Source organism: Canis aureus, chromosome 6, assembly GCF_053574225.1.
Source record: "Canis aureus isolate CA01 chromosome 6, VMU_Caureus_v.1.0, whole genome shotgun sequence".
In the NCBI taxonomy this organism is placed as follows: Eukaryota; Metazoa; Chordata; class Mammalia; order Carnivora; family Canidae; genus Canis; species Canis aureus.
In genome coordinates, this window is record NC_135616.1 from 64,196,552 (window position 1) to 64,212,818 (window position 16,267).

At 44.5% G+C, this 16,267-nt stretch overlaps 2 protein-coding genes and 1 long non-coding RNA gene across 13 annotated transcripts in view; 2 read left to right on the top strand and 1 right to left on the bottom strand.

Moving 5' to 3' along the window:
- NCF2 (neutrophil cytosolic factor 2) overlaps window positions 1-11,123 on the top strand; it is a 32,001-nt gene extending 20,878 nt beyond the window's left edge. The window contains exons 11-15 of the mRNA XM_077901986.1: window positions 1,473-1,495; window positions 1,906-2,057; window positions 2,177-2,288; window positions 6,640-6,817; window positions 8,792-11,123. Of these exons, the coding sequence (XP_077758112.1) occupies window positions 1,473-1,495; window positions 1,906-2,057; window positions 2,177-2,288; window positions 6,640-6,817; window positions 8,792-8,904 (578 nt within the window). The 3' untranslated portion in view covers window positions 8,905-11,123. The remainder of the gene's footprint in view (window positions 1-1,472; window positions 1,496-1,905; window positions 2,058-2,176; window positions 2,289-6,639; window positions 6,818-8,791) is intronic.
- Window positions 2,299-5,483, top strand: LOC144316269 (uncharacterized). Its single transcript, XR_013382118.1, has 2 exons — window positions 2,299-3,471; window positions 3,705-5,483. It is a non-coding gene; the product is annotated as an uncharacterized LOC144316269 (long non-coding RNA).
- Window positions 10,557-16,267, bottom strand: part of SMG7 (SMG7 nonsense mediated mRNA decay factor) — a 93,334-nt gene continuing 87,623 nt past the window's right edge. For all 11 annotated transcript variants that reach the window (XM_077901983.1, XM_077901976.1, XM_077901974.1 and 8 more), the window contains 5 exons: window positions 15,786-15,866; window positions 14,926-15,085; window positions 13,877-14,047; window positions 13,612-13,757; window positions 10,557-12,997 (listed from right to left, as the gene is read on the bottom strand). In XM_077901983.1, the coding sequence (XP_077758109.1) occupies window positions 12,884-12,997; window positions 13,612-13,757; window positions 13,877-14,047; window positions 14,926-15,085; window positions 15,786-15,866 (672 nt within the window). In that variant the 3' untranslated portion in view covers window positions 10,557-12,883. The remainder of the gene's footprint in view (window positions 12,998-13,611; window positions 13,758-13,876; window positions 14,048-14,925; window positions 15,086-15,785; window positions 15,867-16,267) is intronic.

Sequence of the window (16,267 nt, forward strand, 5' to 3'; positions counted from 1 at the left end):
GTGCCACCCACCCACCTGAAACCTAGGAAGTAGATTCCCTTTCTCTCTACCTACTCCAGAACATCCACAGGCTTGGGTAAATGTAGCTGGTTCCTGGGGGGCAGGGAGTGTCCAGACCCTTCAGTCAGAAGGTACGGAAACCATGCCCCAGCAGAAAAGGCTGAAGTCACTGCACATGTTTACCTCAGAGGGGGCTGGAGTGGCAGTTTTCAACTGTCCAAGGAGCTCTCTCTGGAAAAGAAACTGCTCTGCAGAGCCCCGAGGGATGGACAAAGAGCCAAGGGCAGATGTGAAAGGACGTTCTCCTGATGTCTGAAGAGGTCTGCCTTGGGAAGTAAGGGGCTTTGGGTCACAAATCGGCAGCTTAACCTGATTCTGGATGAGTGCTCAGTAGAGATGCATCCAATAGGTCGTTTGTCCAGATCCTAGATCCATGATTGTTAGCCTGGAGATCACCAGAACCCTTTGGGAGGCTCTCCACACCTCCATTTTTATTTTGAAAACTGTCAGACCTACAGATTGAAAGTTGAAAGTGTAGTACAAGAAACAACAGAATCCTTTCACCTAAATTCACCAACTGTACCAGGTACTTGACCCGCCTCCCCCTGCCCCCCCTGCCCCAACCACTTGAAAGGAAGTTATAGACTCGTGGCACTTCACCCTACACGTGAGCATTATCCTAGTCTCCTGCATAACCACAGCGCAATTGTTATATCTAGGGCATTGAACATCAATATAATATTATAGAGTGTATACATTTCCCCGATTACCCCTCAAAACATCGTCGATAGCTTTTTTGTTTTTAACTTTTCTGTCCAGAGGCCCATCGACGATCACATATTATTAACCTAGGAAAATTTTATGAATATAGATTCCTAGGCCTTCGATTCTGATTCTTTTTAGAATTGGCACTGAGCCTCAGAATCTATATTTCTAGAAAAAAAACAAAACAACCCTTCCAAGTAGTTCTGAGGATTGGCTGGGTATGAGACCAGTGGTCTTTTTTTGATCAGGCTTCCTCTATCGTGAGTATCTTTATGTAGACCTCTCTTATATAAATTATGTGCATACTGTCATATTAATGCATCATGCACATCAGGAAACATGCACAAAAATAAGGACAAGGTAAAAATAGGTGGTTCTAATGCTGCTTGTGACTCCTGCTTCATCTTGCACTCTCTCCTTTCGTTGCTCAGAGCCCACTGGTTTAACTGGACTTCGGGGTCCCTGCTAACCCCACATGCTGTGTGTTTCCTAAAGGCAGGGACTGGGTTCATCTGTGTGTTTGTGCTTTGCCCTGCACATTTCCCTTGAGTGTGATTCCCCCGCAGTTTATTAAGGTTAGGAATCGCCCCAGAGAGTAAAGGTAGGATTAGGTCCTGATCTAAGAAGTTTCATTCTGTGGAAGGCAGGGGCTGGCCAGGAGTCTTCATTCATCTTCTTTTGTTTTACTTCCTAACTTCTCCATTTAGGTCAAAAAGAAAAAGAGCCCAAGGTAAGCTTCTTCCTTGTACTATGTCAAGTGGTAGAGAAAGGCAAAGCTGAGGCTGTCCACCATGAGCATGTCCCCCCTGGGTTACATATAGGAAGAGTCCCGAAGGAAGGGTGGACCAGTTACCTCCATGCACACCCACAGTCCATGGGTAGGGACTCCCACAGTGACTTACTTCCCCGCCTCCATGCACACATTTCCTACTGGCCCGCAGTGCATGGGCCAGGTCTCCTGGCTCAGTAGGAATTCCTATGCAGGCGACAGTGGGGCTAAGGACCTCTGACCTTTACGTTACTGTGAACCCCGTTAGCTCTTGGCCTCTCCCTGCCGCACAGAATGCTCCCTGCGATCAGGATGTGGCTAAGAGGAGGCCACAGAGGCTCAGGAGTTCCTTCTGCTTCCTCTCCCCTCAGGACGTAAAGCTCAGAGTTCCCATGCCCTACACGGTCAAGGTGCACTACAAGTACACGGTGGTCATGGAGATTCAGGCCGGCCTCCCCTACAGCCAGCTCCGAGACATGGTGGCTAAGAAGCTGGAGCTCCTACCGGAACACACCAAGCTGAGGTGAGTCCGGGAAGGTAGCGGTTAGGGGTACCACTGGGGGCCTGTGCTGGCCTGGAGGATGGAGGAGAACGCTTTGGTACTGACGTTCTCTGGCGTGGTTCTTACTCCTCTCTCCCCAGCTATCGGCCTCCGGACAGCCATGAGCTGGAGCCCCTTTCAGAAGATAACATGAAGGCTGCGTGGGGCCAAGTGAGAAACTACTGCCTGACTCTGTGGTGTGAGAACACAGTGGTGAGTGCAGTGAGGCCAAGGGCACCCAAGGTCCTGCGTCTGTCGGGCCACTTCCCCAGCAACCATCCAGCATTTACCGAGCACCATCCGTGAGCCTGACACCGTGCTTGGTGTCGAGGGTACGGGGGGTCACGAGCCACAGCTCTGCCTCCCTTTCACCTGCACCCCGGCTGCAGCCAGGAGAGGGTTCCCCGCAAGACAAGAGCAGGCCCGACAATGCACAGAAAGCCTCTGAGTCCCTTCTGCTGGCACCTAACTGTTCCAAGGTTAGGCCCGTCACAATCAGGCAAGGGTGGAATGAAATCCTAGCTGGAGGCCGAGCACAAAGCCGTTTTGCACTGTGAGTTTCCACGGGGAAGAATACTTGAGGGTGGAAGATAAGAGTGAGCATTTATTTCACAAAGAGGTGATTTGGATTACAACATCCTACTAACAGCAAGTGTCTGTTGAGAGCTTCCCATGGGCCAGACACCGTGCTAAGTGCATGCTGAGCATTCGTCCTTGTAGACTCCACAACTCTGTGAGGTATTATTATCTCATTTCATAGTTCAGGTAACAAGGCAAAGAGAGGTCACCTTGACGAGTCACCTTGACCAAGATCACATGGCTGGTTGGTAATGGAACTGCGGCCCGATGGGTATTTTGACTCCAGAGCCTATATTCTGGAACCTGTTTCTAGACCCCAGGGCCTAGAATAGCGTTAACTCTTTGGCCAGTAAGATTAAGGGAGTTAGGGGCAAAGCTAGAGGCTAGAAGTAGTAGCTACACATTAACACTCTTGACTTTGTCCCTTTGTCTCCAAGGAGAAAAGTTGCTATTTCTTTTTGTGGTTGATGTTAATTCCCTCCCACAACCATGGCCCCTGAAAACCATCCATCTGTATTGTCAACATAACAACATATTTTTTTTTAGCCTTTTATGTAATTTCATAGAGATGGATGTACAGTATATATATTCATATGTATATGCTGTACATATAAACTTTTGCTTTAATAGTCCACTTCAATAGATACTTTTCCATTTTGTATATACTTTTGTGTTATAATAGTCCATTTCTTCTGATTGCTAATGGTATTGCTACACAATATTCCACAGTATAATCTGTTTATTGATTCACCTGTTGGTGGGCATTTGGATTCTTTCCAGTGTTTGTCTAGTGACATTTATTCTTCATCAAACATTTGTCGAGCTTTACTACTCTTTATTTTTTTTTTTTTTTTTTTAATTTTTTTTTTTTATTTATGATAGTCACAGAGAGAGAGAGAGAGAGAGAAAGAGAGAGAGAGAGAGAGGCAGAGACACAGGCAGAGAGAGAAGCAGGCTCCATGCACCGGGAGCCCGACGTGGGATTCGATCCCGGGTCTCCAGGATCGCGCCCTGGGCCAAAGGCAGGCGCCAAACCGCTGCGCCACCCAGGGATCCCTTTACTACTCTTTAGATAGGCACTGGAGATAGAAACACTAACAAGACACAGGCTCTTCTTGGGGGAAAGACAAGAGAGGACATGATTATAAAGCGTGTGTAAGTAAACTGATGGAGATGCATGAATGGCGTACTGTAAGCACATGGGTGTCTCACCCAAAAATGCTGAGGGAAAGTGGGACAAGGCAATATTCAATGGTCTTTCTGGAGGAAATGATGCTGAAATTGTCTTGAAGCTTAGCCTTAAAATGGCACATAGAAACTAGCAAGATGGAGGTGGTTAGGATGCTTTCTATAGATGGAAGAGCAGAGGGAAGACCCTAAGAGTTGGCAGTGGGTGAAGGGCTCAGTGGTTCCAGACACAATAGGGGGATCTGGGAGATAGGTTGGCAAGGCAGCAGGGCCACATCATGGAAGGTCTTGCACCTGCTGCACTCGGATGAGGTTGTGAGCAGGGGAGAAAATAGGATGGATGATTCAGGGGCATAAGAGCAAGGCGAGGGGGCCTCTGGGAGGCTGGCTGGCTGGCTAGTCCCCATCCACAACCCTCACACTGGGAAGTCCCAACACACAGTCAAGGAGACCACAGTCTCCACTGACCAAAGCCACTGTTAGCTGGGGTCCTCCTCGGACACCTTCATTCTCCCCTCGCTCCCCCACTCACCTGTTTCCTGCTTTAGCATTTTTAGATGGTGGCAGCTGCAGTTACATCAGTAGGGGGTCTAAAATTCAATAGGTCCTATGCAAACCCTTTGGGGAGCTACTGGTTTTCACCTCTGAATGGATTTTGCACCATGGAAATGACCACAATGGCAAAGCTATCGCAGACCATCTGGGCTGGGACCGTGGGCCCTGTTGGGGCAGAGTCCCTCTCTAAATCCTCATGGCCGCAGCTGGGCAGGAACTCCTGCTTAGTTTAGGGAAGGGTCTCTTTGGTAGAGTCTCACTGAAATCAGACACATTTGCTGGGAAAGACAAGTGAGTGGGAGAAGAGGAAGTAAAGAGTGTGGGCCTGGAGGAAGCCCCAGCGTGGTGGTATCTAAGAGTTCGGAAAATTGCATTCAGGAAGGATGGCCCCTGGACTCACCAGCAAGGTCAGGCCCCAGGACCCTGGGCGGGGGAGGAGCAGAGGGGGGTTGTCGAAGAGCAGCCAGGGCAGGGGGCCCTTGGAAGTCTGAAAGGTCATCCTAAGGTTTTCAGTGGTCAGTCTTGGGTAATCCTTTCCATAGTGTCTTGAAAGGATTCCGCCTACCAGTCCTGCTCTAAATGTGAATTACTTCCCTTGAAAGGTTTATTGTTTTTAATTTTTGTTAATTTTTGTTCTTTGAAGAGAGCATCAGTCTAATCAGTGGCTGTAGGTGGCTAAATTCCCAACACAGTCTTTTTGGGACTCAATCCAGCTTCAGAGGTCCTTGCTGAGCATTCTTTATCACTACCCCTTACTCTTGGAAACGGCAAGTCAGGATGTTCTCCTTCACTTACTAGAAGAGCAGGAAAATGAACAATCATTTGCTAAGTATCTACTCTATGCAGGAACACTTACCATTAACCAAGTTTATAGATGTCTATATACATAGTCTAGTCCTGTCAGAGTGTTTAATAATTTTTAGCTAGGGGTGCTCGGGTGGTACAGTCAGTTGAGCATCCGACTCTTGGTTTCCGCTCAGGTCGTGATCTCAGGGTTGTGGGATGGAGCCCTGCCTGCATCAGGCTCCTGTGCTGACTCATGCATGTGCCTGTGCTCTCTCTCAAATAAAATCTTTAAAAAAATAATTGCCAGTTATTACCGTTCTACATCGTATCACTTCATTCCTCTAGCCTCTATTTCAGGTGAGGGAAGTTCAGAAGGGTACACCACTTGCTCAGGGACACACAGCTTGTGGGCAGCGGAGCTGGGATACAAACCAGGCCTTTAGACTCCTTAGGGCCATTTCCATCTCACTGTCCTAAGGGATCTGCCAAGGCAAGAACAAGCAACATTCGGAAGTGAGAACTTTGAATATTCAGTACAGCATGTACCCTTGAAGGTTTTTTTTCTTCTTTCCTTCCTTTTTTCCTTTCCGTTCTTCCCTCTTTCCTTTTTTAAAGATTTTATTTATTTGAGATAGAGTGGGAGAGAGAGCGAGAGCGGGTGCACGCACAAGTAGGGTGGAGGCAGAGGGAGAACCAGACTCCCCGCTGAGCAGAGCCCCATGTGGGGCTTGATCATGACCTGAGCTGAAAGCAGATGCTTAACCGATCCAGGTGCCCCCCTCACAGGGTTTCTAATGCGGGTTTGTTAAATCCTATGATTCGAATCTCTAGAAACTGCACCATTCTTTTTTCAACATTTGTGGATCAAATAGCAACTAAGATGTGTCGTTACATATATGAGGAAACAAAACCTTTTTCATGATCTTAGAAAGACGGTATGGTACTCTTTAGGGTTTCTCAAACCTTCGTAAGTATGAGACTCACCTAGAGAGCTTGTTAAAATGCAGATGGTGGGGCCCCACATGCTGTGAATTTGTGATTTAATAGGTTTGGGATGGGGCCAGAAATTTACATATTTAACAAGGTCCCTAGTGTTGCGTTGCTGGGGAGAGGTGTTGGATTCCAAGTTAGAAACTCAGATGACTTTGGGTTCTGTCGCTTGTGACTCAATCTCTTTCCAACTTCAAAGAAGTAACAGTAGTACCTATCCTACCCTTTTCAGGATTTCTGTAAGAGTTTAAAACTATATGGTCCTGCAGACCTTTTGGGTTGATTTATCCAACCATCCAATATTCATAAAGTACACGTTAGGTCTATGCTAAGGATTGACCACAAACTTGGCCTTCGTGAGTTTATATCCTAGGCGCTATGTTGCCATTTCACTGATTCCTTTAGTGATGTTCAATGTTCACTGGCCAAAAAGTTAGGAAAACTAACAGACCTTTTATTATTTCAGGGTGACCAAGGCTTTCCAGATGAGCCCCAGGAAAGTGAAAAATCTGAAGCTAATAACCAGACAACAGAACCTACGCTTAAGGAAGGAGGCCATGTGGTAGCACTCTTCACTTATGAAGCCACCCAGCCAGAAGACCTGGAGTTTCAGCAAGGGGACATAATCCAGATTATATCAATGGGTAAGTAGTATTCCTGGATCATAGAAACTAATTCCCATGTTAGCAGCAATAAATTCAAGGGAAGAGAGAAACATTAATAACCTACAAACCAAACTTTAGCCAGTAGTTTCAATCTCCTTCCTAGCTTTCAGCTGGAAGCAGCAAAATGGAGTGCTTAGCCTTTCTGTTGCTCCAATGGCAGAGAAGCAACAAATGGCACTCAGTAACATTTTGATCATTAAAGATGGCTGTTTTGGAAGCCATGCATTCGCATTCCCAAAGTGAACCAATTGGAAGGTGGCTGGAAATCATTTTGCCTTTGCACAAAGCCATAGGATAGTTTTCTCCAAACTGTAGTTCTTTGAATTTTGATGTACTTTTTGAGGACGAGGGAAGAAGTGGGTAGATTTTGCCTTAGAAGAAGCTATTCGACATTGCTTTGTGTCTCTGGTGACTTTCCTGACCCTGTTAGGAATCAAACACACTACACACTGGAACAGTGTAAGTGGAGAGTTCTAACTTAGAGCTTCTCAAACTTCAGTATGCCCAAGTACCCTTTCAAGAGTTAAATAAAATTCCTTGGCCCAGCAGCCAGAGATTCTGATTCAGGTGTGGGGTGGGGCCCACCAAGTCTGCATTTCTAACAAGCTTCCAGTGTGATGCTTGTCTCTTGACTGTGAGAAGCACTGTTCTAATTCAGGGTTTGACACAATCTTATTTCTATACTTCAAAACAAGTAAGAATCCCATCAAAAGTTTTGTTCAAATGGGAGAAATATGCATTAGCAATGCAGAGTGGTGAAACAAATACCATTACAAATTATGACAGAAAATCCAACAGATTAAGAAATGAGATTTTTAAAGCTAGTGATGTAGAGTATACAATTGTGTGGCAATTGACTCAAAATACGAGTAATAAAGAGGCAGGGTACACTGGCAGTGCCTATCTTCTGTTAGGGCTTAGTGATACTTTAAAAATGGTGCTGAGAGTTACTATCAACCAACCAACTACATTGTCCAGTGTTTGTTTTTTTTTTTTTTGAGGGGGTGGGTTGGGATGAGATAAAAACTAGGAACACACAGAAAAACCTTCTAAGTAGATATGAAGAGAAAAAAGGTGGCATATTCCTTACTGTGTCTGACTCTTGATCTGGTTCAGTTTGTAATCTCAGGGTCCTGGGGTCTAGCCTTGCCTCGGTCTCCATTCTGTGGGGAGTCTGCTAGATTTCTCTCCCTCTGCTTCTCCTACTCACTGCCTCCCCCCCCAATCCTCTCTCTAAATCTTAAAAAAAAAAAAAAAAGAAAAATCTAAGGAAAATACCTTTATAGCACTGTGCTATATCAAAAAATCTGTGTATAAGTGGACCGTCATACCTCAAACTGAGATTGTTCAACGATCTACTATATATATATATATATATATATATATTTTTTTTTTTTTTTTTTTTTTGAGAGAGAGTGAGCCAGGGGGAGGGGAACAGGGAGAGAGAATCTTAAGCGGGCTCCACACACAGCATGGAGCCCAACGCAGGGCTTGATCTCACAACCCTAAGATTATGACTTGAGCTGAAATCATTTCAGACGCTTAACCAACTAAGCCACCCACACACCACAAAGATCTGTATTGAATTAATGGCACGCCCCTTTCAATATAGTCAGAATAAAGATTCCTAACAGGGATCAAACTCTTCTGTTAGAAAAAAAAAATACTATCTCAAGATTTATTGTTCAATTTCTTGCATCTTATTTTACTGGCAACTTTTTGAAAGATCTAATTGATTTTCTGTATTTTATTCCTTATCATACATAAGACAGAAACCAGTAAGATGGTGGAAGTCCTATGTTGACTCCTCCCTCAAATCACTTTCCAATATGGACTTTTCCCTGTTGGCACTACTAGGGGTGAAGGACTGCCAAAGATCTGTGTGGCATATCCAGATGAGATAATCTCCCTGTACTGGTTTTAGAAACCTACATATACGTTTCCTTTTACCAGTGAATGAAGACTGGCTGGAAGGAGAGTGCAAAGGGAAAATTGGCATTTTCCCCAAAGCGTTTGTTGAAGAACATGCAACTACAGATTTGGAAAGCTCTCCTAGAGGAGTCTAAGATGTTCCATAACCTCCAAGTTGGAGAAAAGTAACTATAATCATTTGTGAAGTTTAGCATGTCCCTGCAGTACCCTGTACCGAGACAGTACTGTTTAGAAATGTTAACTAATCCACTTTTTGCATTGAAAATTTAACCTAGTAGACAATGATGTGAGCATTTATCCTGATGATTACCATGGGGGAAGGGGGAGTGGGAGTGGGTGGAAGTGCCTGGGAGGGCATGAGAGGGTCTTCTAGGGTGCTGATAATGTTTCTTGCTAGGAGTGCTGGCTACCCAAATGTGTTCACTTTGTAAAGGTTCACTGAGCTGTATGTAAATTTATTATTGGTGTACTTCTATATATGTGATACCCTAATAAAAAAAACTTACAAAAATAAGACACCCAGAGTGCAGGCCCAATGCCTAAGTATAAATACCCTTATTCCTGTACCACTACAGTCACAGGCTCCTGGGCCTGAAGTAAACTTACAGGTAATTCAGATGGAATACACACAATTAACTTTCCTTTATTAAAAGTCTCATTGCTTAAACAGAACCTAAACTGAGTTAGGTTCCCATGGAAGTGTTTTCAATTCCATTCAGAATAAAATACTGGTCCTTCCATCCTCTTATGCCTTCTCAGAAAGGGACATTTGTTGAGTTCAATACTGAGTATGTGCACTAACACTTAAGTGATGTAGAGAAGCTGCATTAGGGAAGCCACTTGGTCAGGACTACCCTGCTGACTAATGTTTTAGAATATGTACTACACGAATATACATGATAGAATGCTATGGTTTTATTCTGATTATCATTTAACCAAATGGCTTGATTTCCTAGGGTTAACTCAGGATTAACAAATACTAGACTTTATAACCTAGCCTTCACTTCCCTCCCTCTCTCTGAGTGCTTGTGAAAAGCAGTTTAGGAGACAAGGTGTAGACAGAATCAACACAGAAGTGAGAGGCTTGCTGACCAATGTGAACACACGGACTGGCAGGCCACGGCCCTGACTTCCAACATGCTGCTGCAGGCCTGGCAGGCTACCACTGGAAATTTTGGACACGTCTTAAAGAAATGCAACCTCAAAGCTAAGAACACTAATTACTGTTGGGGCTAATCAGACTTAGTGATTCTTTTTTTTTTTTTTTTAAAGATTTTATTTATTTATTCATGAGAGAGACAGGGAGGAAGGGAGGGAGAGAGAGAGGCAGAGAAGGCAGAGGGAGAAGCAGGCTCCATGCAGGGAGCCTGACATGGGACTCGATCCCGGGTGTCCAGGATCACGCCCTGGGCTGAAGGTGGCACTAAACCACTGAGCCACCTGGGCTGCCCAAGACTTAGTGATTCTTAGAGACCAGAAAGAGAAACTATCTCTGCATTGCCCCACTGACAGTAAAAATAAGGATAAAAATGGAGGGTGATTAACTTATTTGCATAAGCCAATCTTATTAGATAAAAGAATTTTGACAGCTTTTTCTACCCATCCCTTTCCATAATAATGCACACAGGTTTGGAATGCTGCTAAAAGCATAAATAACCCTGAAGTATACTCAATTTTTGACCATCTCTGCTTTCCCCTAGCTGACTTGTAAGTAGTTTAAATACTTAGTTTTGTTTTTAAGAAGGATATTCTTTCAGTAAGAAAGGAAACAACGTACACACAGATCTGGTTGGAGAGAACATGGTTTAATTAAAGGCAAAGCTGATTTCAGCAGCTGCAGGTCTTGCACAGACAGACCAAAACAAAACAGAAAACAAAACAAAACAAAACAAAAAAAACACAAGAGAAAGTTTACTACACAAAACCAGTTTCTGATGAAGATTCTCCTCTCCCTCTTCATTACACTCCACATTGAGGATGATAAGGCGAGGAACCCCGCCCCAAGAATCAGAAAACATTCCAAACACCAAATTCTCATGCAGAAACGGGGCTGCAGATGGGACGTGGGCAGTACCGGGAGTGAGACAGTGAACCTGGCTAGCTCGTCTAGGGTGCATGAATCAGGGACAGCTCAAACACTGGAATGTTGCAGCTGCCTGAATGCAGAGCTCAAACACACAAAGTGGGTCAAGGTAGCAGGGAAGGAGGCTTGGAAGGGCAGGGATGGGAGAGAGGTGGACACAGGGAAGGGGTTGGAGAGAAGCACAAAGGGTTTCATATTGCCATTGGGTGGGGGGCTTCACCCTTTCAGACCTTTCGGAAAAAAAACAAAAAAACAAAAACAAAAACAAAACAGAAAACCCCAAACACCATGTCAAACTTAAAGAGCAATAATGTAAGCATACGGGGCTCCAACCACTCTCTGAAGAGCAATGAGCATTAATCTCACCCCTTCCATTGCTGGGGTTGCCCAGACTCCAGTGACAACCGGGGCTCCTGGATGTGCTTTGCTCTGCAGCTGTCTTCCAGTTTGTAAGTACCACACTGACTCCACACACACACACACACTCCCCCTCCCCCCCAGGGAGAGCAGCTGGGCATGCGCGCACGTATACGCGCGCACGCGCACACACACACACACACACACACACACACGAGAGACCTCCCAGAAATAGACCCTACCACTAGCACAGCAATTGGACATTTAGATTGTTTCCATAATTTCCCCTTAAAATATTACTTTTTCCAGGAACTAACAGAAATGCTGTCCTTCTGTTTCTACACAAGAGAATGTTCAGTCCTCTTTCCTTCTAATAAATACCAAATAAAAGTCTATTTTCCTTTCTTTCGCCTTTTCCAGAATGGACTTCGTTGTGTTTTCTTCTGTGCATGATGCACATGTGTCCATGTTGCCTTGTATTTCACTCTGAAAGTGGAGGTCAGGAGACGCAGCTGGGCAGGGGCCTGGCCTGTTGTGCACTATGCGGATGCCACTGCTTCCTTCCTCCTCAGACTGTCTTTCGGGCCCCAACTGCTGGACCCCATGCTGTTGCTTCTTGGCGAGATGTTGTACACATTAGTAATAGAAACAGTTACTAGCATACAGCATAGGGTAGGAAAGGGATGGAGGTAGGGACAAGAGGAGGTGGGTGGTAGCAGGATAGGGTCACAAAAACCAATCAAACAGAAAAGAACCACACTGAAAGCTTCTACCTATTAAAATGTGTCAGGCCACGAATGGACCAGCCTGCCTTCTGTGAGACTGCTTGCTATGCTACCGTAAAATGTACAGGAATCAAAAACATTAATTTAAAATCCTACAGCAGTCATCTGCCAGTCCAGCCCAGCACCACCACCCACACTGCATCCTCGATTGGGGCTCGAGCACCTACAGAGTGAAGGGCATTTCCTGCTGGAGTCTCCAGGCCAGAGGAGGGCCTGCCAGAACCTTCCGAGTGAAAGTTGAGGCCTTGGACTCTCCCTCATGGAACACTTCCACTGGCTGAAGAGGTCAGTTTCCCCATCCTGTCACCACCAACCTCTCACAGGAGCAGTGCCCGGGGCTTTCCTTGCTACACACTGACTAGAAGAAGCACATCTGTGTGTGGAAGAATTCAGTGTGATATTTTACTACTGAGAGTAATAACAATAATAAAAGATGTTCGGGAATAATTTCAACTACATTCTCAGTCAGCAAAGCAATCATTAATGGATTCCTATTTTATTCCCCAAAGAGGAAAAAAGGACTGAGAAGTTCCCATTGGCTTCTCCCATCTGCCTCCCCTTCTCAGCTTTCACTTCCCTTGTGGCTGGGGACATGCACGATGGAGAAGGTGAGAGGCGGTGGTACCAGGTAACTGAGTGAGACAAACAGCAGTTCCTCTCTCCCTCCGGAAGGCCCCAGGGGGACGGAGAGTTCCTGATGGTTGTTTTCGTTTTGTTGCACTGCGACATTTCGTGCACACCCAGCACGCCGGTGGAACACTTACACCCTCTCGACAGCAAGAAACAGAAAAGAGGGCTGCCACCTGCAGGGGACTGTATGGGCCAGTCCTGCAGACCCAACATGCCATGGTTTATGGAGCCTTCATTCCCAGGGTTGCCACTCTGGCCTCAGTGTGGAGGGTTCATGGTGCCTTGTCCCCGCTGCTGCTTCTGCTTCTGCTGCATTAACAGCTGCTCCAGAGCGGAAGGTCCAGGATGCATCATGGAACTGGACCAGATAGACTGAAAAACAGCCCAGAGCTTGTGAGCAGTGGTCGAATGCCTGGATGTCTGTATAGGGATTTGTTTCTTGATCCTCGTCAAATATAAAGGCATTCATCTCCCAAGATCCCTACCCCCTGAAAGACCCAGCTATTAGACAAAGTTATTATAAGACTATCCTCAAAACCAGTTAGTTCCCACTAAGATTATTTTAAAGTAGAAAAGGTGAAATACTTTTTACTAAAACTCAGTGCCATGTGGGACCACAGAATATTTACTATAAAGATTTTAGACAAGCAAAACAGCTCTAAAGTTAGATATTTTTACTTCTTGTTCACAAAAAGCTTCAATCAAACATTCCAAGATGAATCAGAATTGTCTGAACCTTACAATGCAACTAAAACCTTTGTTTCTGTCCCCCCGTGAAGATAACGGTCTTTTACCACTAGTGAGTTCACAAATTAAAAAACAAAAATCCTATTTAAGAGTCTAATAAGGCAGACCACGTTTCTAGGACTTTGCTAGATATGTGCTATGAATCAGTCAGCTCTAAGGGCCTTAGGAATAAGACTAGCTATTTATAGGAACAAAAGCAGACACATCTCTCGTGGTTCTTGTTCTTGAAATGCACTCACCTTGAGGCTTTCCATGAGGACAGCAGAGGAATCCTCCATGGAGGGGCCGTGGCCTGTCCAGGTGCCACTTGCAGTGCTGGCCTGATGCCAACTGCTCTCAGAGGATGATGTTGCTGAGAGATAGTCAATGCCAAACCCACCCATGGCTAAGGGATGGAAAGAGAGAAGCAGAATTCAAGAGGTTCAGTCATCGTCCGATACCAAACACCAGAGAAGGACAGAGTAAGTGATTTCACTTTCACTGGCAATGAAGTCTGGATCTCACCTGGCTTATCGGTTTTCCACCGATCTGCGGTTCTCCTATCCCTGTTATCTGGAGTCCCAATGGGTCCAAAGTTGGAGAATGGAACAGAATTATGGTTGTGTGTTGGAGGGGAGCTTGGCAGGCTGCTTGGGTTAGAGGAATGAGGAGACTGGCTGGCTGGTGTTGAATGATCTATTAAATCACAACAACACAAGTCATTAACAGGTATTTCACAAACAAAACCAAGAATTAAAGCTTCCTGTGGATCTGATCACTTAAATTCTATTAAAGATAACCATGGGACTTTGGGAGAAAGAATAAGGGCCCCCAAAGGGACCCTACCAGATGTGCTAGTTTGTCTTACTGCACATTTCTAAGGCACAGTCCTTTAAAAAAAAAAAAAAAACAAACGCAAAATCAAATAATTTTGGCATAACTGTTTCAGGTAAGTATCTACTGGTCTTCTCTATCAGAAATAGAATTGCCTAATCTTAGAAATTACTATTAAATCAAACTCCATTTATAAAATAGGGATCAAAAAAATCTCTATTTTAAAAAGTGCAACTTTTCCTACAAAGAATGAGTATTTACAAACAAAACTAAAGAACAGCTACAAATCTTAAGATAGAACCCATATTTTTCTCCCTTACAACTCTGCTGGTTATTGATGCAAAAAAGCTCTTTTAGTGGCACTTATTATGTGAACCAGCTCATCAAGCTTTTTTCCTAAATATTTTCTTTCAGAAACTACTTTAAAAAAACCATCCAAAACCTAATTTTTTTTTTAAGATTTTATTTATTCACGAGAAATACACAGAGAGAGAGAGAGAGAGGGAGAGAGGCAGAGACACAGGCAGAGGGAGAAGCAGGCTCCATGCAGGGATCCCAATGTGGGACTTGATCCCGGGACTCCAGGATCACGCCCTGGGCCAAAGGCAGGTGCTAAACCCCTGAGCCACCCAGGGATCCCCAAAAACCTAACATATTTATAATCACAAAATCATACTAATTCATCATCAATTTGAGTGTATAGGAAATGCAAGGTCTGTAATATGAAGATTAGTCAATACCTGAACTGGCAGGAAGTGATGGAGACCAGGGGGTCCCTTCAAAGAGGGAATAGAGTGACGTCTCCTGGGGGGCCAGCGAAGGATTAAGTTCTGATTTGGAGCTGGTTGTCAGGTTTTTCCCATATACCTCATTAAACACACTGTTATTTGGGTATCTTTCCTGAAAGACAATGACAACCAAGTTATAAACTCACACAAAAGAAAGACCTTTAAGAAAATGTAACGTTAATGTTCTTGGATGCTTGATACACTTAACCATTTTAAGTGTACCAAGCTTTTCTTAATGGGACAAACTTTTGAAGGCTTTTCAGTTTCTTTCTTTTTTTTTTTTTAAGATTTTATTTATTCATGAGAGATTTGGGGGGGGGGGGGCAGAGACACAGGCAGAGGGAGAAGCAGGCTCTCTATGCAGGGAGCCCAACATGGGACTCGATCCCAGGTGCAGGATCACAACCTGGGCCGAAGGTGGTGCTAAACTGCTGAGCCACCCGGGCTGCCTGGCTTTTCAGTTTCTTTTGGTTTTCCTGTTAAATTCATTTTCTCTTAAATTTGCTTTCCCTCCCTCTTTATTTTCTCTATCTATGTAAACCACCCAGATTTAAACGCCTAAATAATTTACTTGTCTAAACAACAGAGCCCTAACAGGTTCTGTATTAATGAGAAGTTCAAGAGTTCAAAATTATAACATACAAGTATCTCATTATCTGAATCAGAGGGAGAGAGGATAAAATAAAATGTCTGGATGACACCGATATATGGAAGAGGAAGGAAGAGAAAAATAAGGGAACGGAAATAGAATGGGAAAGGAAATACTAGCCTACTATAAAAACACAAAGCAGGATTCTCCACTGTTTACCCACCTGATTGAGAGAGAATCCGGTGAGGGACAAGAAAGAGGAGGAATGGGACATGAGCTCCGAGGGCTTCTCCAACAAGGATTTCTTCACAGTCCCGGAAAGAAAAGTAGTTAAATTATGCCCTCCATTTTCTTAATATTAACCTTAAGATACTGTACAACCAAAGTAGAAGACCACCATTTAAGCATACTTGTACATACCCATCGTGTACAATGTAAGGCTTCAGGGATGTGAATTAAATGTTAATACCATGACACCAGCTAAGTGCCAGGTGCCATAGGCAAGTCAGACACAATGCTCCTGGATTAATACTTCTCATCTAGCACAGATACCCTGGCAGGGACCAGGGACCCTGGAAGATAGCAGTTCTGAGTGTTTACTAGCAGGAGCCTTCAGGAATCCGTTTGTCAAGAATTGCATTTAAAATACTCTCAAAACAAGATGCTGTGCTGATCTGGCAGTTTGTCCCCCCAATTTTTAAAATG